The 16,629-nt window shown below is 39.4% G+C and overlaps 1 protein-coding gene across 1 annotated transcript in view; it reads right to left on the reverse strand.

Annotated features, from left to right (window-relative positions):
* Positions 1-16,629, reverse strand: part of LOC104384628 (von Willebrand factor D and EGF domain-containing protein) — a 198,303-nt gene that overhangs the window by 89,578 nt on the left and 92,096 nt on the right. Inside the window, exons 12-14 of the mRNA XM_086616173.1 lie at positions 7,808-7,944; positions 6,568-6,729; positions 1,978-2,082 (exon numbers count right to left, since the gene is read on the reverse strand). Coding sequence (XP_086472299.1) covers positions 1,978-2,082; positions 6,568-6,729; positions 7,808-7,944 — 404 coding nt within the window. The remainder of the gene's footprint in view (positions 1-1,977; positions 2,083-6,567; positions 6,730-7,807; positions 7,945-16,629) is intronic.

Genomic DNA, 16,629 nt, shown 5'->3' on the forward strand with positions numbered 1-16,629 from the left:
CTTCTGAGTGGGCTGAAGACACTTGGATTGTCAGAGAAGCCAACACAGGGACATTAATGGATGTAATTAAACAAATCACTCCACTCCCATGGCAGTTATGCCTTTCACTTGTAGCCTGTGTTGGGACACAACTTCAGATGGGAATTTATCTGACATTGCAAACTCCCAGGAACACTTGGGGGTCTGCTGGGGACACGGGGGATGTCACCTCTATAGCAGGACATCAGGAGGGAAAAGCTACCAGGGTCAAAGAGATTTTTCCCTTTCCCTCCTTTGAATACACATTGCTTTTCCGAAACTGATGTGGGTCCTGTTACTGCCCTCGTGGTTTCTATCTACTGCTTTATTAGCTTCTCAAACTTATTTTGCAAAATATTTGAGTTAATACCACTTCAAGTGTAATGTGCAAGGTAGAGAAACAAAAAGGACTCTGATGATTGCCCTGGCATGATAGAATGTGACATGATAGATCTTCAACATTAAAATCTGGATGTTAATTAGGTTTTATTACATTGTTTTTTTCAAAGGCTTGATGTTCTGTTGAAAAAGACATTTTTTCTGATGTGATAGTGTGGTACACAATGGGCTCCATAAAAGAGGAACACAGAATGTGAAATGGCCTGATATAAAACGTCCCCTAATTGAAACACCTTTCCTGAAAGCAATTTAGGTATTACAAAGTAATATTATAAGAGGGGTAATTAGAATGTGGTCTGATGCAATTGGAAGCCTGGTTCAAATAGTCCCTTGAAGCATCCTAGGATAGAAATTATTTTAATCCCTAGAGAACACCAACATATTGAGAAAACATACATATTTCTGAGTTTTAAAAATGTAAGAATAAGGAAAGCCTTTGACAAAAAACTCACCCTAACTTTAACTGAAATGGCTGTGACACAATTATTTTAATCTGAAATTTAAGTGGGTTTGCTCTCATTTGGGCCTATAAAGTAATCTCTATTCGCTGATTTATTTGAAAATATGTGAACTTTCATTTTATTTTGGTAACTGGTATGTTTTTGCAATCAGTGCAAGTTTGAAAACTGTATTTTCCCATTAATGTTAATGAGAAAAGTGAAGCAAATGAGTTAAGATATACCTGATTAATTTTCATTTTATAAAAATGCAGACAGAGTGGTGTCCTATTCATTCATACCTACCTCAGGGTAGGAAAGCAGGATCAACCATTCAAATATCCCACCCAACACCCTCCAAAAGCTTCTTTTAAAGCCCCACTGAAAACCAGAAATGTTGTCTAATGCAGCTGTCTAGAAAATAAGAGCAGGGAAGCTCTTTTTTAAGGGACAGAGGGTGTTACACTAGTAAGTCCACAGGAAAACAGAGGGTTACAATGCTCTCCAGGCAGTTTAAAATGTACCACTAGACTTTTGATTATGGTTTTGAAACTGTCAAAGTACTATATGTTTGTACTTAGCAGTTTTTAATGTAAGCAAGAATGTTTTATGTTCTCTCAAGGGTGTTTTCACGTGACAAAACCAGTGTAACATGCATCCTAGTATACCTTTTGCTAAGGCAGAAAATGGGTATAGAAATGATATACCTTACAGTTACAGTGCCCTCGCCAAACAGGCTAGGGGAGGTAAAATAGCAGAGACACTTCAAAAGCGAAATTACGCTGCCTTTCGAGGGAGACAACTCAGTCTTATTTATCTCCAGCTGCAAAGTATAAATATTGTCAACCATGGTCTTTCTGGAAGTGTCTGTCTGAGACAGGTGCGTCATAAAGCATACTCTATCAGGTATTCATACTCCATGTAAATATTAAAAAAATAACCAACCAAATCACAGACAGGAGGTTGTGAAAGAGAGAAAAGAGAAGTGTTAGACTGTGCAGCTGACCTACGAAATAGATTTTCCTCTTCTAAAGCAGTTATTGCACACAGTACATCAAAGGGAAGGAGAGGGCTGAGGAAGAGATGAACGATCCATATTAAACCTTTACACTCTTTAAATTACCTTTAATTTACAAAGTCCAGTTGGATGGAATTGGCAGGCCTGGCAGACTGCGTCGTACAGGGTCAGCACTCTGGAATTACTGTACTGGAAGCCATCGTTTGTGATCTAAATGATACAAAAATCATCCTTATAAGTAATAATCTTCCATATGGAGACTGTCTGCTCATTCCGGAGCATATACCGTTGTCCCCTTGAACCGGATGCTTGCCAGCAAGATAAATTAAACCACTTGTGAGTGGCTTTACTGCAAGCTAACAAATTGCTTAATGCTCCAAACTGGAAACTGTTCATTAATAACCAAAAGATCTTTTGGCTCATCTGGCCTTCAACTTTTCTGATTGCTGTTAGGTTTTTTCCTGAGGATTTTTTCAATACGTTTATGGAAACCGCATAGGTACTCAAGTACTACAAGGGTATCTTTCAAGGAGTTGTGAAACAAAATTGAAGTTTTTGGCTGAAATTCAGGACCACTTTCTTACTAATTGCGAATCAGTAAGTAAACTCCTTGGGGTAAAAAAAAAAAAATAACTAAAAAATAATAATGCATAAAGATAATGCATATTATTTAGATAATTTTAAACTAAGCTTAACAAAAGTGCCCAAACCACACAGCTACAGTCCCATTTCCATAGGAAGGTACATTAGAACAGTCACCTCCTGTCCCAGCTCAGAGTTTCCTGTACATGTGGCTAATTTAGAAAGCCTTAAGTTAGCGTGGCATTTTTAATACATAAACGCTTACACAATAAGAAAGGGTTACGTGAGTTTATATTTTAATTTTTCTACAATAAAAATGAAAAGATACCAGACTAGTGTGGAAAGGGTTAGCTTTTGAGAAAGTGTTGTGACACCTCTGGAGTTGTGTGAACTTTAAAGAGCACCCCAAATCACTGCTGAAAACCAAGCTGTAAACAGTGATGAGCACCAGCAGGAAAGCAAAGCCCTTTCTGTTAGGTATTTTACAGGTTTTGGCTTCTCAAATAAAACTAAAGCCACTGTTTAGAAGATCTAACAAGGCCTTTGCTTTGGATCAGTCAGGGACCCCTTCTGTTCTCTTGCTATGAAAACAAGCCTCAAACCTTCCTCCATCTCTCCTGTGAACCCGAAGCTGAAACATCCTCAGACTCTTTGCAAAGGACTTTTACAAGGTCAAGACTATGAAGTTTTTTGGTCAATTAATAAACTATTTTAGTTCACAGAAAGAATGTATGTTAAATTGAACAAAGATTACTAGAAGTGCACAGAGTAAAAATTGCTTTATTAAGTTTCACAGAAAGCATCAACAATTTCACTAAGAATGACCTGAAAGTTCATGGAACATTGTACAGTAGATACTCCCACAATTTCACATTTGATGGTTCTCAGCTCAAAACGCACCATGAGCCAAGAGCATTTGTTTCTGCAGAAACCAATACAAGGAGGTAAACAGGGTGTATTCATGGATATTCACAATTTGAAACTGTGAGACAACTTCTTTGGCCTAATTTAAATTGAAGTAAAATTCATTGGTATAGCTTGAAGGAATAAAAATATTTTTTTCCTGGTATCATGCTCAGTCAAGATGTTTGATACTGTGTGTCATACTAAAACTAAAAACTCTTTAAAAAGAAATAAAGAATTTATTTTTCAGTTTGAGAGGAGAAAAAAATAAAACGGGCAATTCCCCTCAAGACCTGCTGTTCACATAAAGACAGTGATTATTGGCACCAAGAATTCCATTAAGAATATATTATTCCTAATGCAGTTTACATTTTGTTTCATTCTTTTCCCAGAGCATCCAATGTTGTCTCAATACCAGTGCAGTAATAATGGGTGAAGAAATGGGTAGACAGGGAAAAATATAAAAAGCTATAAAATTGCACTAATTGTTCTGTCTGAAGTGAGAATTGTGAGTGAAATGTGACTCTTGCCAATTTGATTTTTTTTTTTTAAGTCTGTATTTTTGTCTACATTCTATTATAAACATCCACTTTGGTGTCTTTTTAGAATTAGGTTGTTTTATAGCTATTTTAATTGCTTTTCCATTAGTCACCTTAGCGATGTGGAACAAATACTTCACTGAGACCTAAGCTGAGCAAACCTCTCTTCAGATTTTGTTGGTCCTTAAAAGCCAGACACACTTAGAGTTATACCTTGGTCACTTTTACATATATATCATCTGGAAGGAAAGAGCCTCTTCTTCTGGATAAGCAGTCAGGACAATCAGGAAGTCTGTTACTTCTGCCTGAAGTATTTCATTCATCATGAAACAATCTTGGCTATTTGCATCACTCATAATCTACATACAATTTGACTCGTACAAATGTTTGTAAATGAAAAATGAAAGCTGTAAAAACTTGCTGAATTCAAATTTGGTTCCTGCCTCGCTGACTTTTTAACAATTTTTTTTTTTTCTGCTCTTGGCAAATACAGGCAACGATAACGAATTGAGGATAAGTGAGAGACCTGCTTCCCAAATTAGATAAGTGCCTGCCAAGCTCTTTCACCTCTTCACCCAGGCATCTGTGTGGACCGCCCAAGTCATCTGCTGCCCAAGTAGGAGTTTGTATTTTGATATCTAAACTAATTATACCAAACACTCTGGTGTAGCCCCATGTACTTTCTTATCTACGTTCAGCAGCATGTCATGGATAGAATGAGCAAAATCTGAAACGTGAGTACAAGAGCAGATAAAATGAAAGAACACTGAGAAGAGCTTGTCAAGCCCCCATTCCCTCAACGTTGGTTGTGAAAAGGCTTATGTGAAACTTTGTTCCTCTGAAATTTCATTTGGGAGAGGGAAGAGATTCTCAAAATATTGAACAGTGATATTTTCAGAAATAATTGTTTTGATTTTTGGTTCTTAAAAATCTTTTACCTGCATTTAAAAAGGTATCTATTATCATAACCCTGAAGGTCAATGTCACAGTAAGTCTTATCAGGAATTTTCTGGAGCACAAATTTTTGAACATCTGTGGAATTAGTTTCGAACCATTTTTTTGCATTGAAAAGCTCCATCATTTTGTTCTCTGTGCCTCTGTGTAAGACCAGCTGCCTTTGAAACCGAGCGCTGAGCTCTGCCTTCTCAATTCGTTCAGCAAAAAGATCCACAGGAGAACTTGGATTCACATGCAGCCGGTCAGGCCGGACTGAGACGATTTAATTGTCTGTTCGCTGTATAGCCGTGAACCTATTTTTTCTGCAGGGTTTGAAGGAGAGGGAAGGGGCAGAAGGCCTACAGGTGCAGAGAAATTCTTGAACTCAAGCACAAGGAAAGAGACATTCTACATGTGTTTTGAGATGAAAAAATAAGAAAAATGGTACAGACCTCCTCAGGGCTGAAAGGCAGCACTTGAAAGCAAACCGTATCGTAATACACCCGAGCTGCAAGGAAGTAATCCCAGTTACACTGGAGAAATGTCTCTGTGCATGTGCAGAAACGTTGGCTGTCCTCTTGGGCCGAGAAACTCAAGGGTGTCTCCCTCTTGGATCCTTCCATCATAAGGCAGCATTTCATCTCACAGTTGGCAGAGTTCAGTATCTCCTTAGAGAAATTTTGGAGCCCTGAGCAGAGGAACTGCCTTCCTGGATAAGCCTCAGTGTCTTCTACCTCTGATGGCTCCTTCTCCCAAAGAAACTTCCAGGTCCACCCCAGCAGCCAATAATCAAGCTCTGCTCCCACAGAGACCTTACATCAATCTCTTAAAACACAAATCCCTATCTGTTTCAAATAAATTACTGGGTAGAAAACATGCACTGCCAAATATCTTTCTGTTTCTCCCAAGCCACGTGGCAGCAAATGTCCCCAGTCTGCTGTACAGACAGCTGTGGAGTGCAGGACAGGCAGTAACGCCACAGCGAAGTGAGTGTTTTACACTTTTCATTTTTACATGCTGCAATTTTCAAAGCACATCTGCAGTCTGCCTACTGTGGCAATATATTTTTCTCAGCTATGCAGCCTTTGGATGATCTCAGTCTTAAAAAAACCCCAACCAATCTGCAGAAAATAACCATCCAGGCTGAGAGCAAGACCAAGGGCAGCAGGTACAGGGTCAGTAAGGCTCTGATTTCCAGTAAATATTTCGAAAGTAGGTATCATTTTGTGAACAAAAAGGACTAAAACTGCAGCAGAGAACCCAGCATGAGAAAGACCATGACCATGACATGTCTGCTTGCATCATGCCAGCCCTCACCTGCCACCCAGAAGCCAGCCAGTACTCTGCTCCTGCACTGCGCAAGCATCAGTCTTGCAACCAGACAGTCAAAGCTGTCTTATACTTGCTGCCTAATCAGGAGATTGAGCTGGGGTTTCCAGGAATGAAATACTAATGATGAGCAATTGATTAGTCCAACTGCATCAATTGCAGGTGATTACCTGGAGAAGTGATTGTAATTTGCACTTTCAGATTGCCTACAAAGACAGACACCTGTTTTTAACTCATATTGTTTTGGTTGTTGTTTTTTTTTTTTTCCCTACATGACATTAACGTGAGTATTTCTACAGGCATTTTCATTTCTGAAGGGAAGCAAATTGTGCTTTGCATTTTAATTTACCATGACAACTGATTTTCTCCTTCTAAATAATTTCTTAGAAACATAAGAAATTCCTACTTTCACTTGCCATCTTGCGAACGGCTCGTCACCAGCCACAAAGTGCACAGCCTCTGTCTCTGTGACGTTCAGGAGAGGAATCTGGCAGTCCACAGCCTCAGAGCTGAGAAAATCTGCTTTTGTGGTTTCTTGCTCTCTTGGTATCCATTCGCCACTGAGATGCTACAGTAAAACAGAAGGAGAGTGCAGAAACTGAAGGCTCATATAAAGAAATTCCAGTTGTCAACATATGTTTATATTTCTAATTAATAATATAAGGCATTTCCAGATGGTTTATTTAAAAGAAATGATGCTGTTACTATAGCCACAGCAAAGTGCAAGCCGTGCTCGTCTATGCATACAAGTGCTCTATTGTTTTAGGAAGTGCTGTGGTCTGTGCTTGGGATGAACAGCTGGGATGAGACAGGGTAATGTGGTGGAGCAACTTTGTGTTTCCTCCTGGAGCTCAGCAGCCAGCTCATTGCTCCTTGAAGGCGATGCCAACTACTTCTCTAGATCAGCTGCACAAGGCATCACTGCTTGTTAAGAGCCTGCCGAGCCCGAAGCAGGCATGGTAGGCAAACCTCAGCTGTGCCTCATTAGCACGTTAGCATCAAATGGGAATCAGGCTGAATGTCTCTTAAGAGGTGGATTTATGAGATGAATCAAGCACTTCGTATCTGAGTATGCTGATACACCAAATAATTCAGTTCTAACATTGCCTATGTATAGTTGTTTATGATAAAATTATAGTGTTAGCAGAAGAGATGAGTTTAATGCTCGTTAAAACTTCTGATTTGGTATTGAACTATGGCTGAGAAACTTCCAATAAGAGCCTCTGTATCTATGTGGAGGAAATCTTACATTTAACCACAAAACTTAGCATTGAAATGTGTTTAGGAAAACAACCAAGCATACTGATTCCAGATGTACAAAATGAGAATTAATATTGTGATTTCAGGCTTCATCGGACTACAGTGCAGCTGAGCCAAACAAGAGTTAAACAAAACCACAGAGAAAATTAGGAAGAATGCATAGCTGTGCATTTCCAAGGAACCAGCCCTGAAAAGGGCTGAGCCTCTTCAGCTCCCCTCGCTTGGAGCAAACATATTGACAATGAGTTCTGAAGGTATCTGCACCCCATTGTCGGCGGTGAGAGATGATGGCACTCGGCATGGTTCAGGGTAAAAGGCTCTAACATAAACACGTCAAAGTTTGACTGCATCACCAATACTTTATGAGCCCGTGGGAAGCTGCTTACAATTAATCTGGTGACCTCGCAGTGCAGCCCAGGCGATTCTTTGAAGCCGAGGCCAAACACCCGGATCCTGGTGCAGTCAGAGGCACGGACGTCGCAGAGGCCCCCGTTCTCTAAGCCTGTGATTTCCAAAGCTTGCTCTGAAAGGGGGAGATAGATAGAAAGCTTTAGAGAGTAGCACTTACACGCTTTTCTGTTCTGCTTTATCAGAGATTTTGTTGTTGTTATTCCTGGTTGTTTCATTTTAATTATTTTCCTTGGGGTCTTCTTTGCCTCCCTGTGAATTTCTCTTGAAAAGAGGAGCAGCCGTTGTCAAATGGGAAGCAGCAAACCTTGGCTGAATAATTGCTCTGTGCACCCAGTACTGCCAGATGTATCGGTGAGCGTTATACAGCTCATGGAGCCAATTAACTGAAGCTGTGATTTCGTGTTAAAAGTTCTCTGGGGGTAACACTTCTACTGACTTGGGTAACAGGACAGGGGCACAGCAAGGGGACGAGGTGTCCTGCCATAGCATAGAGAAGCATGAGAACAAGAAGTGGAAACATCTGAAGATGACTGTGCCACCAGGCTCCTCATAATGTGAAACAGCAGTGCAACAGACAGTCCTTTTTTTTTTCAAAAGTTATGGGTGCAATAAAAGTAATGATCCTCAAAGGAATGCTTGCTTGTGAGGGTTAAGTCGTTAATGGGTGGCACTCAGCTCTGCACGGTGTCAGCACAAATGTCATGCACCAGCTAAGTTTCACTTAAATCCTATTTTGAGGCCTTAAGTAAGGCTTAAGTGATGTACAACCTGTCCTGCCCTCCTTACAAAGTTGAATTTCACCCATTACTTTTTTTTAAAGTGTTTTATGGTTCTCAGGTAAAGTTTCATTTGTGTTCGGTCATATAATTGGGCAGATATTTGCATCAGCACTTGGATAGCATGACACTCAGAAGGTCTCATATCCTATGCCAACAGCAGCCGTCAGTCAGGATCATGGTTTCATCTTTTTATTGATAATATTTGTATTTCTAATGGTCAGGAGAAGCCCCTATAATGACTAATAACATAGAGCAGAAAATTTGCTTCTTGTTTCCTGAACAACATTCAACAGCAGAGGCATGATGAGGATCCCTCGGAGGCATGTCATGCACCAGCACAGCAAAGTGCAAGCTGTTTTCTCTGTTACGTGGTGGGGAGAGGCTGCTTAGCTTTTCCTCTCCCCTGCCCCATCACCGCTGCTCTGGCAAAGCAATATCGCCCATCAATGTTCTCTGAGCTGCCGCTGATCTGAAACGGAAGCTCTGTGCCACCTAATATTTTAATGGTGCATTAGTTCAGCTCCAATTCAAGGGGCAAAGTGCCCGGAGCTGAGCTGATAACCTCCCTCAGTACCTCGCTGTTCCTTTAGGGCTCTGCCGTTTGAGCTGTCACGGGGATGAAGGCACTTCAATCACTGCGATCCCACCAGATTGCCGCCCATAACAACATAGCTGCATGACTCTCATTTTTTCCAGAGAAAGGGAAGAAAGCAACATAAATGTGAAAAATCTTGAAAAGTCTTTTCTTTTTTTCTACTTCTGAAAGGCTTTTAGCTTTTCCTTCTTTTGTTGTGGTGTTTTTTTTTTTTGGTTTTTTTTTTTTTTAATCGATTTTATTGCAGCAGTATTAACAGCACTGTTGGACACTTTGCAATATTTACAAGAAGAGAAATGGTTTACAGCTTATCAGCACTCACCAGTTAGTTGTGGATTCCTGTAATGTACAAAACTATTAGTCAGATGTGGCGAATGGTTTTGATAAATTGCCTTCTTCTGTGGTTAGAGCATAAATTTTAAAAAAAAAAAAGCTTCATTATGTTTTTCATGAGATTTTAATAGTTAGCCCCACTAGTACTGAGGTAGCTCAGATCGTATTAACGTTTTCATGATCATTGCAGATTTTCAGGCTTCTGTGGGTGAAGTAAAGTCTCATAGCCTGGGAAGGAGTGAGGCTCAGGGATGCGCTCCTGCAGCCGTTCCTCTTCCAGGAAGGCACTCACAGGTTGGTTGCTTGTTGATGAGCTCCACGTGCTTCCCCAAGGGTTTCCTTACGTCTTTATGAGCATCCTGACACTACCGTGACACCGTTGTGTCAGGGCCAGGGCAAGGTTATCCAGCCTCAATGCTTTTGGAAATGACTTACAGTATCAGCGCAGCATTTCGTATTTATTTTTCCCAAACTATTCCACACAGACTTTTGTATGACATCTTTAAATTGATCTAAATCTGGAGGAAATATGTCACCATATATGCTGTGGATATCTTCTCTCAAGATTTGCCATCTTGTGGGTTAATCAGGATGAAAATGAGATTTCTTCTGGTGAAAGGGATGAAAGGTTCATGGAAGAAAAGTGCTCCTTGTGTGTTCTGTGGTTTGATGAAGGTAGGGAAGAAGGAGGGGATTGAGCTGTCATTTGAGTGGACTTTTTTCTGTTACCTCAGCCAGTTGTGTCAAGACATCTTCAGCTGGGAGCACTCTAAAGGAAGGGGTACTCAGCATGATTGTGTGGGAGAGCATTTTTAATTTAATGGTCTGTTCATTTATTTCTGGCCAGCTGAAATGTGGTGCTGAGGAGGTGACGAAAATGGTCATTATTTTTATCTAACTGCTTTTTAAAATGAGGTATCACATTTAATGAGTGTAGGAACTTTAGACATTTGTTTTTAACGTGGTTTTCTGTCTGTCTTTCCCTCTGCCTTCAGGTTTTGTTGTGTTTTAGCCAGTTTCAACCAAACACGGAAGGTGAAATCTCAATGACATTAGCTTCTGGAAAGTCTCATGACAGTCAGTAGCTGAGTATTCACCCATAGAATCATAGAATCATAGAATGGTTTGGGTTAGAAGGGACCTCAAAGATCATCTGGTTCCAACCCCCCTGCCATGGGCAGGGAAACCCTCCACTACACCAGGTTGTCCAAAGCCTCAACAAACCTGGCCTTGAACACTTCCAGGGATACCAATCCTGCTCTTCCTGGGGGAAACACGATCAAGGTTTGGCTGTTGCTCATCATTCCCTGTGTTAGTGGATGGATAATTGATAAGCCTGTGCATGGTGGAGACATGAGAAGGAAATATTAGAGAGCCTGAAAAACCTTGGCAAAAGAGCTCCAAGTAGTTCAGCAGAAGACTGGAGGGAGAAAGATAGGAACAGAGGAAAGGGCTGAGAGATACTGTAAAGATGAGAGTAAGGGCAAAAGTGTAGATATTCAGAAAAAGTGGAGATCATGGAGACCTGGGATGGTTGTCTGATGTCTGTGGAGGGGCAAGTAGGAGGCAGGAGAGAAATCTGTGGGAAATCAGGCAGCGTCTGGAGCAAGCATGTGAAAAGTATGATCTGTTTGAACATTAATAATTTGTATTTAAGAGTGTTAGTGCCAAAATATAACAAAATCCAGGACAGAACATCCTCCTTCTTTTCTCTGTATGGCCTATAGGCCAAAACCACACTTTCACTCTTACTGGTAGATGGAAAACCGAAGCTCAGGGTAGCACCTGGGGCTCAGATGAGTGGCAGGATGCAGTCACATTGTGGAGGAGGATTTCAGGAGCTGTGCATTCACATCCACTGTCTCAGACATGGATGTCTGGATGCATTCCTGACACCTGGTCTGCACACACACCAAGTACACACACCTGAAATGCATCTGTCACCTGGTAGAGCATCACATTGGGACACTGATGGACAGCAGGAGATCTTGGGGAAAAAAGTAAAAAAATCTTGGGGTGTAGTGAAACTACTTTGGAATAAAAAGGAGGGAGGACTCTGAAGTTAGAGGTTGCATCTAAAAGGCCTCCAGACCTCAGGTGATTAGACAGAAATAAGGGATGTGTCCTCTTTGGTTTGCAGTGCTTGCGTTGTTATTCTCTCAAGAGACAGGGACCCTTCTGCTCCCTCTGCTCTACCCCTGGTAGGAATCTGCAGGAAAGAATAGCAAGTTCAGAGCTGCTGGCAGTGCTGACAATGCAGTTGCTTTCTGTAAGCAATGACACGAGTCAAACCTGACAAGGAGCACAGGCTACATAATAGACTTAAAAACCCCCTGCATAAATACACAATTGGTTTTATAGATATTTATTATTGTGTATTATGTAAATAGCGAGTACGTACGGATGTAGAAGTAAAATGGAGACAGCTGACATAAAATCAAGAATCTTGCAAAACTGCACTTACTGACGTCTTACTGATGGATAGATACGGTTCATGTTGGGTTTCCACTTTTGATTAGAAAAGTATCCTAACACAAATAGACATTCTTCTGCTACACATGCAATTTGGGCTGAAGCAGCAGATCTGAAATTAAAACTGGCAAGAATTTTGTTCAAATAAAGAAAAGGAAATGGACTACCCTGCTTTTCTTGATCAAGACAATAAATACACAACCTAAGTCATGAAAAGCAAATCAAGAACCAGATCATAAGTGGTGGATATGGTCACAGCTTTGCTAAAGCGTGAAAGAAAATTGCCCATGTTGTCTAGTTGCCCTGTTGTTGAAATCACATAGCTGGTTGAGCAAGCTGCTGTGCCAGATCTTGCTGATATGCTTGTGGACATCCAACTATTGCAGCTATGAGGGTTCTGGATCAGAGTAGACTGGTGCTTCATTATCTCACAGCTTGGACAAAGTAAGTCCTAATCTGCCTTCATTTAAATACATGCACAAATATCGTATTTCTTTCTTTTGCATGTAGGGTTATTTCAGCAGTTGTATTCACGATTATTGAATGCATTATTCTGGAATTCATGGTATCCATAACCCAAAGCTCATATGAAAATCTTCCCTAAGAAAAAGTATTAGCAGCTATATGCTGTTAGCCAGGTTTTTTGCACATCAGTGATCCCCCCAGTTTCTAGATGAAGATTCTTTTTATCCCTGCTTCCAAAACCAATTTTCAAAGAGCCAGAGTATGTCATAGTACTGAACCATAGACCTATGACCTTTAGCTGACACGGAGTGAATCTGGCTTTCTGCTTTGAGGGTCCCTAGTACCCAGGATGGATTGCAGAAGCCAGCCCTCAGTGAGTATGCGAAAGGCATTTTGCAAGTACTCACTGCATGCAAGGAATGGACTGGCTCAATTTCATGCTGAAAGCATCCATGTGCTGCAACAATATGGGAGATTATTTTTGCTCTAGAAATCTCATTATGACATTTTGTGTCTATTTGATCCTTCTATTTTTAAAAGACTCGCTGGCAATTTACTTTAGCAATAGAAAGGGAGAGGAGTGCTCTGTTAACTATAGAATATTGCCTCTTTTCTAGATGGCCTTGATGATAGGTTGTAAAATGTAAGATCTGGCTGCGCGTTCATGGCATTTACTAGCATCTCAAAGCAGGTCTCAGTTTCAGTCCCTCAAAGGCAATTCAGGGCAGGAGCCCCAGCAGCACCTTGCGGCTCCCCAGGAACGACTGCAGTGATGCCATCAAAAGGGATTTGGGCACGAGGGTCCTCGTGAGTGTCATCGTGGTCTTTATGTCCACACTGATATCCAATCCATTGTTTTTAGTAACTTCCCCATCTTTACAGTTACTGAATTAGGAGAAGATCTGATTATGACACTTGGGTTTTTATTCGCAATGGGTAGAACATTCTGTACTGGTGGAATGTGGGTTCCTTATACAACGTAAAGCATGATATAAAGGTGTTACAAGTTTACTCTGAATTTTTAACTTTGATCAGTTTAAGTCAGACCTTTTAATGTTGTGCAGGTTTTAATTCTCTAGCTCATAAACTGTCATGGATTCGTTACTCGTCATGTGCATGTGTGTGTCTGAGTATTTGGGGAAGCAGGTTGTTCAGGGCTTTTCGTTTTATTTTAGATTTAACAAGATTTAAGGCTGAAATTTCCTGTGGTGCCTGCAAACAGCCTGATGTAAAGAAGTTATAGGCATGTGTCTGGAGTGTCTGGCTTTGGTCAGTTTAAATCAGAGCTATAAGTTTGTAAACTTTTCTACCATTTAATTCTGTATCCTTCAGAAAATGGTTTTGTTTAGCTACATGTTTCACTGAACTGCTTTCACCACTTTGCATTAAGGCAAATAAACTAATCATCAGAAAAGACTAATCTCCCTGATCTGATTTGCAGGGAATAGTATGGATCACTGAGCATGCAACTTTCCGTGTCCCTTATCATGAGGATTTGATATCCTTTTAAAATCCAGTTTCTATTGACTTTGTAACTATCAAGCTAATAGCCCTCTTCTCGCTCTGCCAGGTCTGTGCTTTGAATGGAAAGAACTGGGAGTTAAAACAGTAGATTAAGGCTAGTATTGATGTTTGCCTTTTCAAATGCATGTTTATTGCATCTGCACCATCTAAAAGTAAACTAAAGTTACTATGAAAAGAAGAAAAGCTTCAAAAACTAGCATGAAGCTTGTCAGTCCCTGAGAATTACCCATAAATATGTTTTATGTGATTGGAAGAAATCTGTACTGTCAATATAAAGCAGAGTATAGAGGTGTCAGTCGGGATACGACAATGGTGGGTTAGGTTACAGTCACAGTTTTTTCTTCTTTTGATTTTTAACTGTGTTTCTTTTGTAAATTTTGTATTTCTTATGAAAATATTGTGGTTGGAGCTGTTCATTGGTTCTAAAAGCATGAGAGTTACATTTTCAAAAGCAAGTAAGTCTTACGTTTAAAAAATAGTATCTGGATGAGTAATATCAAAGCTTTGATAATTACTCATTATGCCTTTTGTAAGTATGACCACTAATGCCACCTTTGTTTTTAGCCTGAAAAGAACATATTGGTGCAAATTTTTATGGCACAGATCTGAAGATACTGTAGAATAGTTTTATTCATATAAGATGCCATTATTATTAGGATTCATAGCTCACACTGATAAGGACCACTCCTTTGTAGATATCTGGGAGAAATAACAGTCTGTTTTGTAAATAAACCTTTAAAAAAAATTTCCTGTTTGAATTCAGTATTAAATCATAAATAGGCTTAACTAGGAAAAATCTGAATAGCTGAAACCAGTAATATTTTGAATTGCTTAATATGTATTTTCATATTTATTCTTTATCTGTTTTCCAAGATTATCCAGTAAGTGGAGATAACAGCTCTCAAAATAAAGGTTTTGATTTTCAAGTTATATAGAACCTCTTTTACAAAGTCTTGATATCTTAGTGAAAATTTCTTCACTTCTTTAATGTCAACTTGAAGGAAATAATATATTCTTAATATCTTTAAGCTCTATGTAAAGAACGCAATCCCAGTGGAATGGAAGCAGCATATTAAAGTGTGTTTTATGTCGCAACAGTATATAGAGATCTGCATGAAGTGTTCCCTGCTTTACAGAAATTTTTACTGAAGAAAAATGTATTTATAGAAACAGTTGAGTTAGTTACCTTCTAAACCATAATATAACAACACTGCCTCACTTACTGTCCATCAGTTCTCAAGTGAAAAAGTACGTATTCGAGGGACCATGGCGGGTATAGGCATAGGAAATTTTCAAACCTCTCTCAGTTGGCTAGATAAGAAAACTCAACATTGTGGAATGGAAAAGGCAATAATTAATATGAGAGAAAAGGGAAAAAGAAAAGAGCATTTATAAAAAGAGCTATTTTTTTCTTGGTAATGTAGACTTCATCAAAGTAATAGTAACTGCGACTTTGCTACTACTACGTCCACCAAAGTAATTGGAATTATTGTAATGAAGAGGAGAGTTAAGCCCAATACTTATTACTTGAAAAGAAAAAAAGGTTTTTAAAGAATAATGCCATTTAATAATTATTTTTTAGAATATATTAACAGCACTTTGTTTTTAAAGAATAATGCCATTTAATAATTATTTTTTAGAATATATTAACAGCACTTTGTTTTGACCAGAAAATTTTAAGAGTAGAAAGTATGGTGTTTGCTGTTCTCACAACCATGTTTGACTCTTCTTTTGAAATCCACTTTTGAAAAGTTGGCACAATTAATTGGTAAAATTAGTCCAAAGCTCAGTTGTGTCTTTTTTTTTTTTTTTTTTTTTTTTTTTTTTTTTTTTTTTTTACTAATTTAAACAAATTTTAAAACCTGGTCAGTCCCTGTGGAGAGGATCAGACAGAAACTCCACAGGTCCAGGTAACTCTATTTCCGAGTCCGTTATGGTGATATAAAATGTAATTCTTCCTCAAAGGTTTTTGGTCACAGCAGCACCACGGGCAGGTGGCAGAGACTGAGACTACCACCTTTACGTACAGCGAGTAGTATGTTTCTTTGTAGATATCCTGGGGATTTAAGAAATTAATTGTTTTTCTTTGAAAAGTCTAGTAAGCATTTTTTACTTATATAGTCTAATTTATGCAGGGAGAGCTTCTGTTGACCTCATACACCATAACGGCTCTGTCTGCGTTGTTGTGATGTATCATGTCAGCAAAACACATATTGTGTGTGCCAAAAAGTATCCGTTTACTTGACAGAATAACAGCAGTTAAATAATCATTATGGCACCACGATCTGGAATTTAAAGACCTCTGAATTGATAGAAGTGACATGAACATATTTGTTTCAAAGTCAGTATGTTCCTTTACAAAATCTCCAAAGCAGATGTTTAATGTAGAGAACTGAAATGCTCTGTCCCCTGTCACCTAAGGATCTCGGAACGATTTAAATCTTTTCTTTAAACACCACCCTCATGTTTTGGCCTTGAAAACAGGAATTAAACTTAAAAACAAAGCTCAATTATATAAACAGTGGGATTTTGACAATACATATTTCATCTTCAACTTGTGTGACTGGCCTGATTAAAGCCCTGAGCGTATTCTTCCATAGAGAGGAGATATCTTCGTTCGGGACACCCC

This window comes from Tauraco erythrolophus, chromosome 8 (assembly GCF_009769465.1).
Source record: "Tauraco erythrolophus isolate bTauEry1 chromosome 8, bTauEry1.pri, whole genome shotgun sequence".
Classification (NCBI taxonomy): Eukaryota; Metazoa; Chordata; class Aves; order Musophagiformes; family Musophagidae; genus Tauraco; species Tauraco erythrolophus.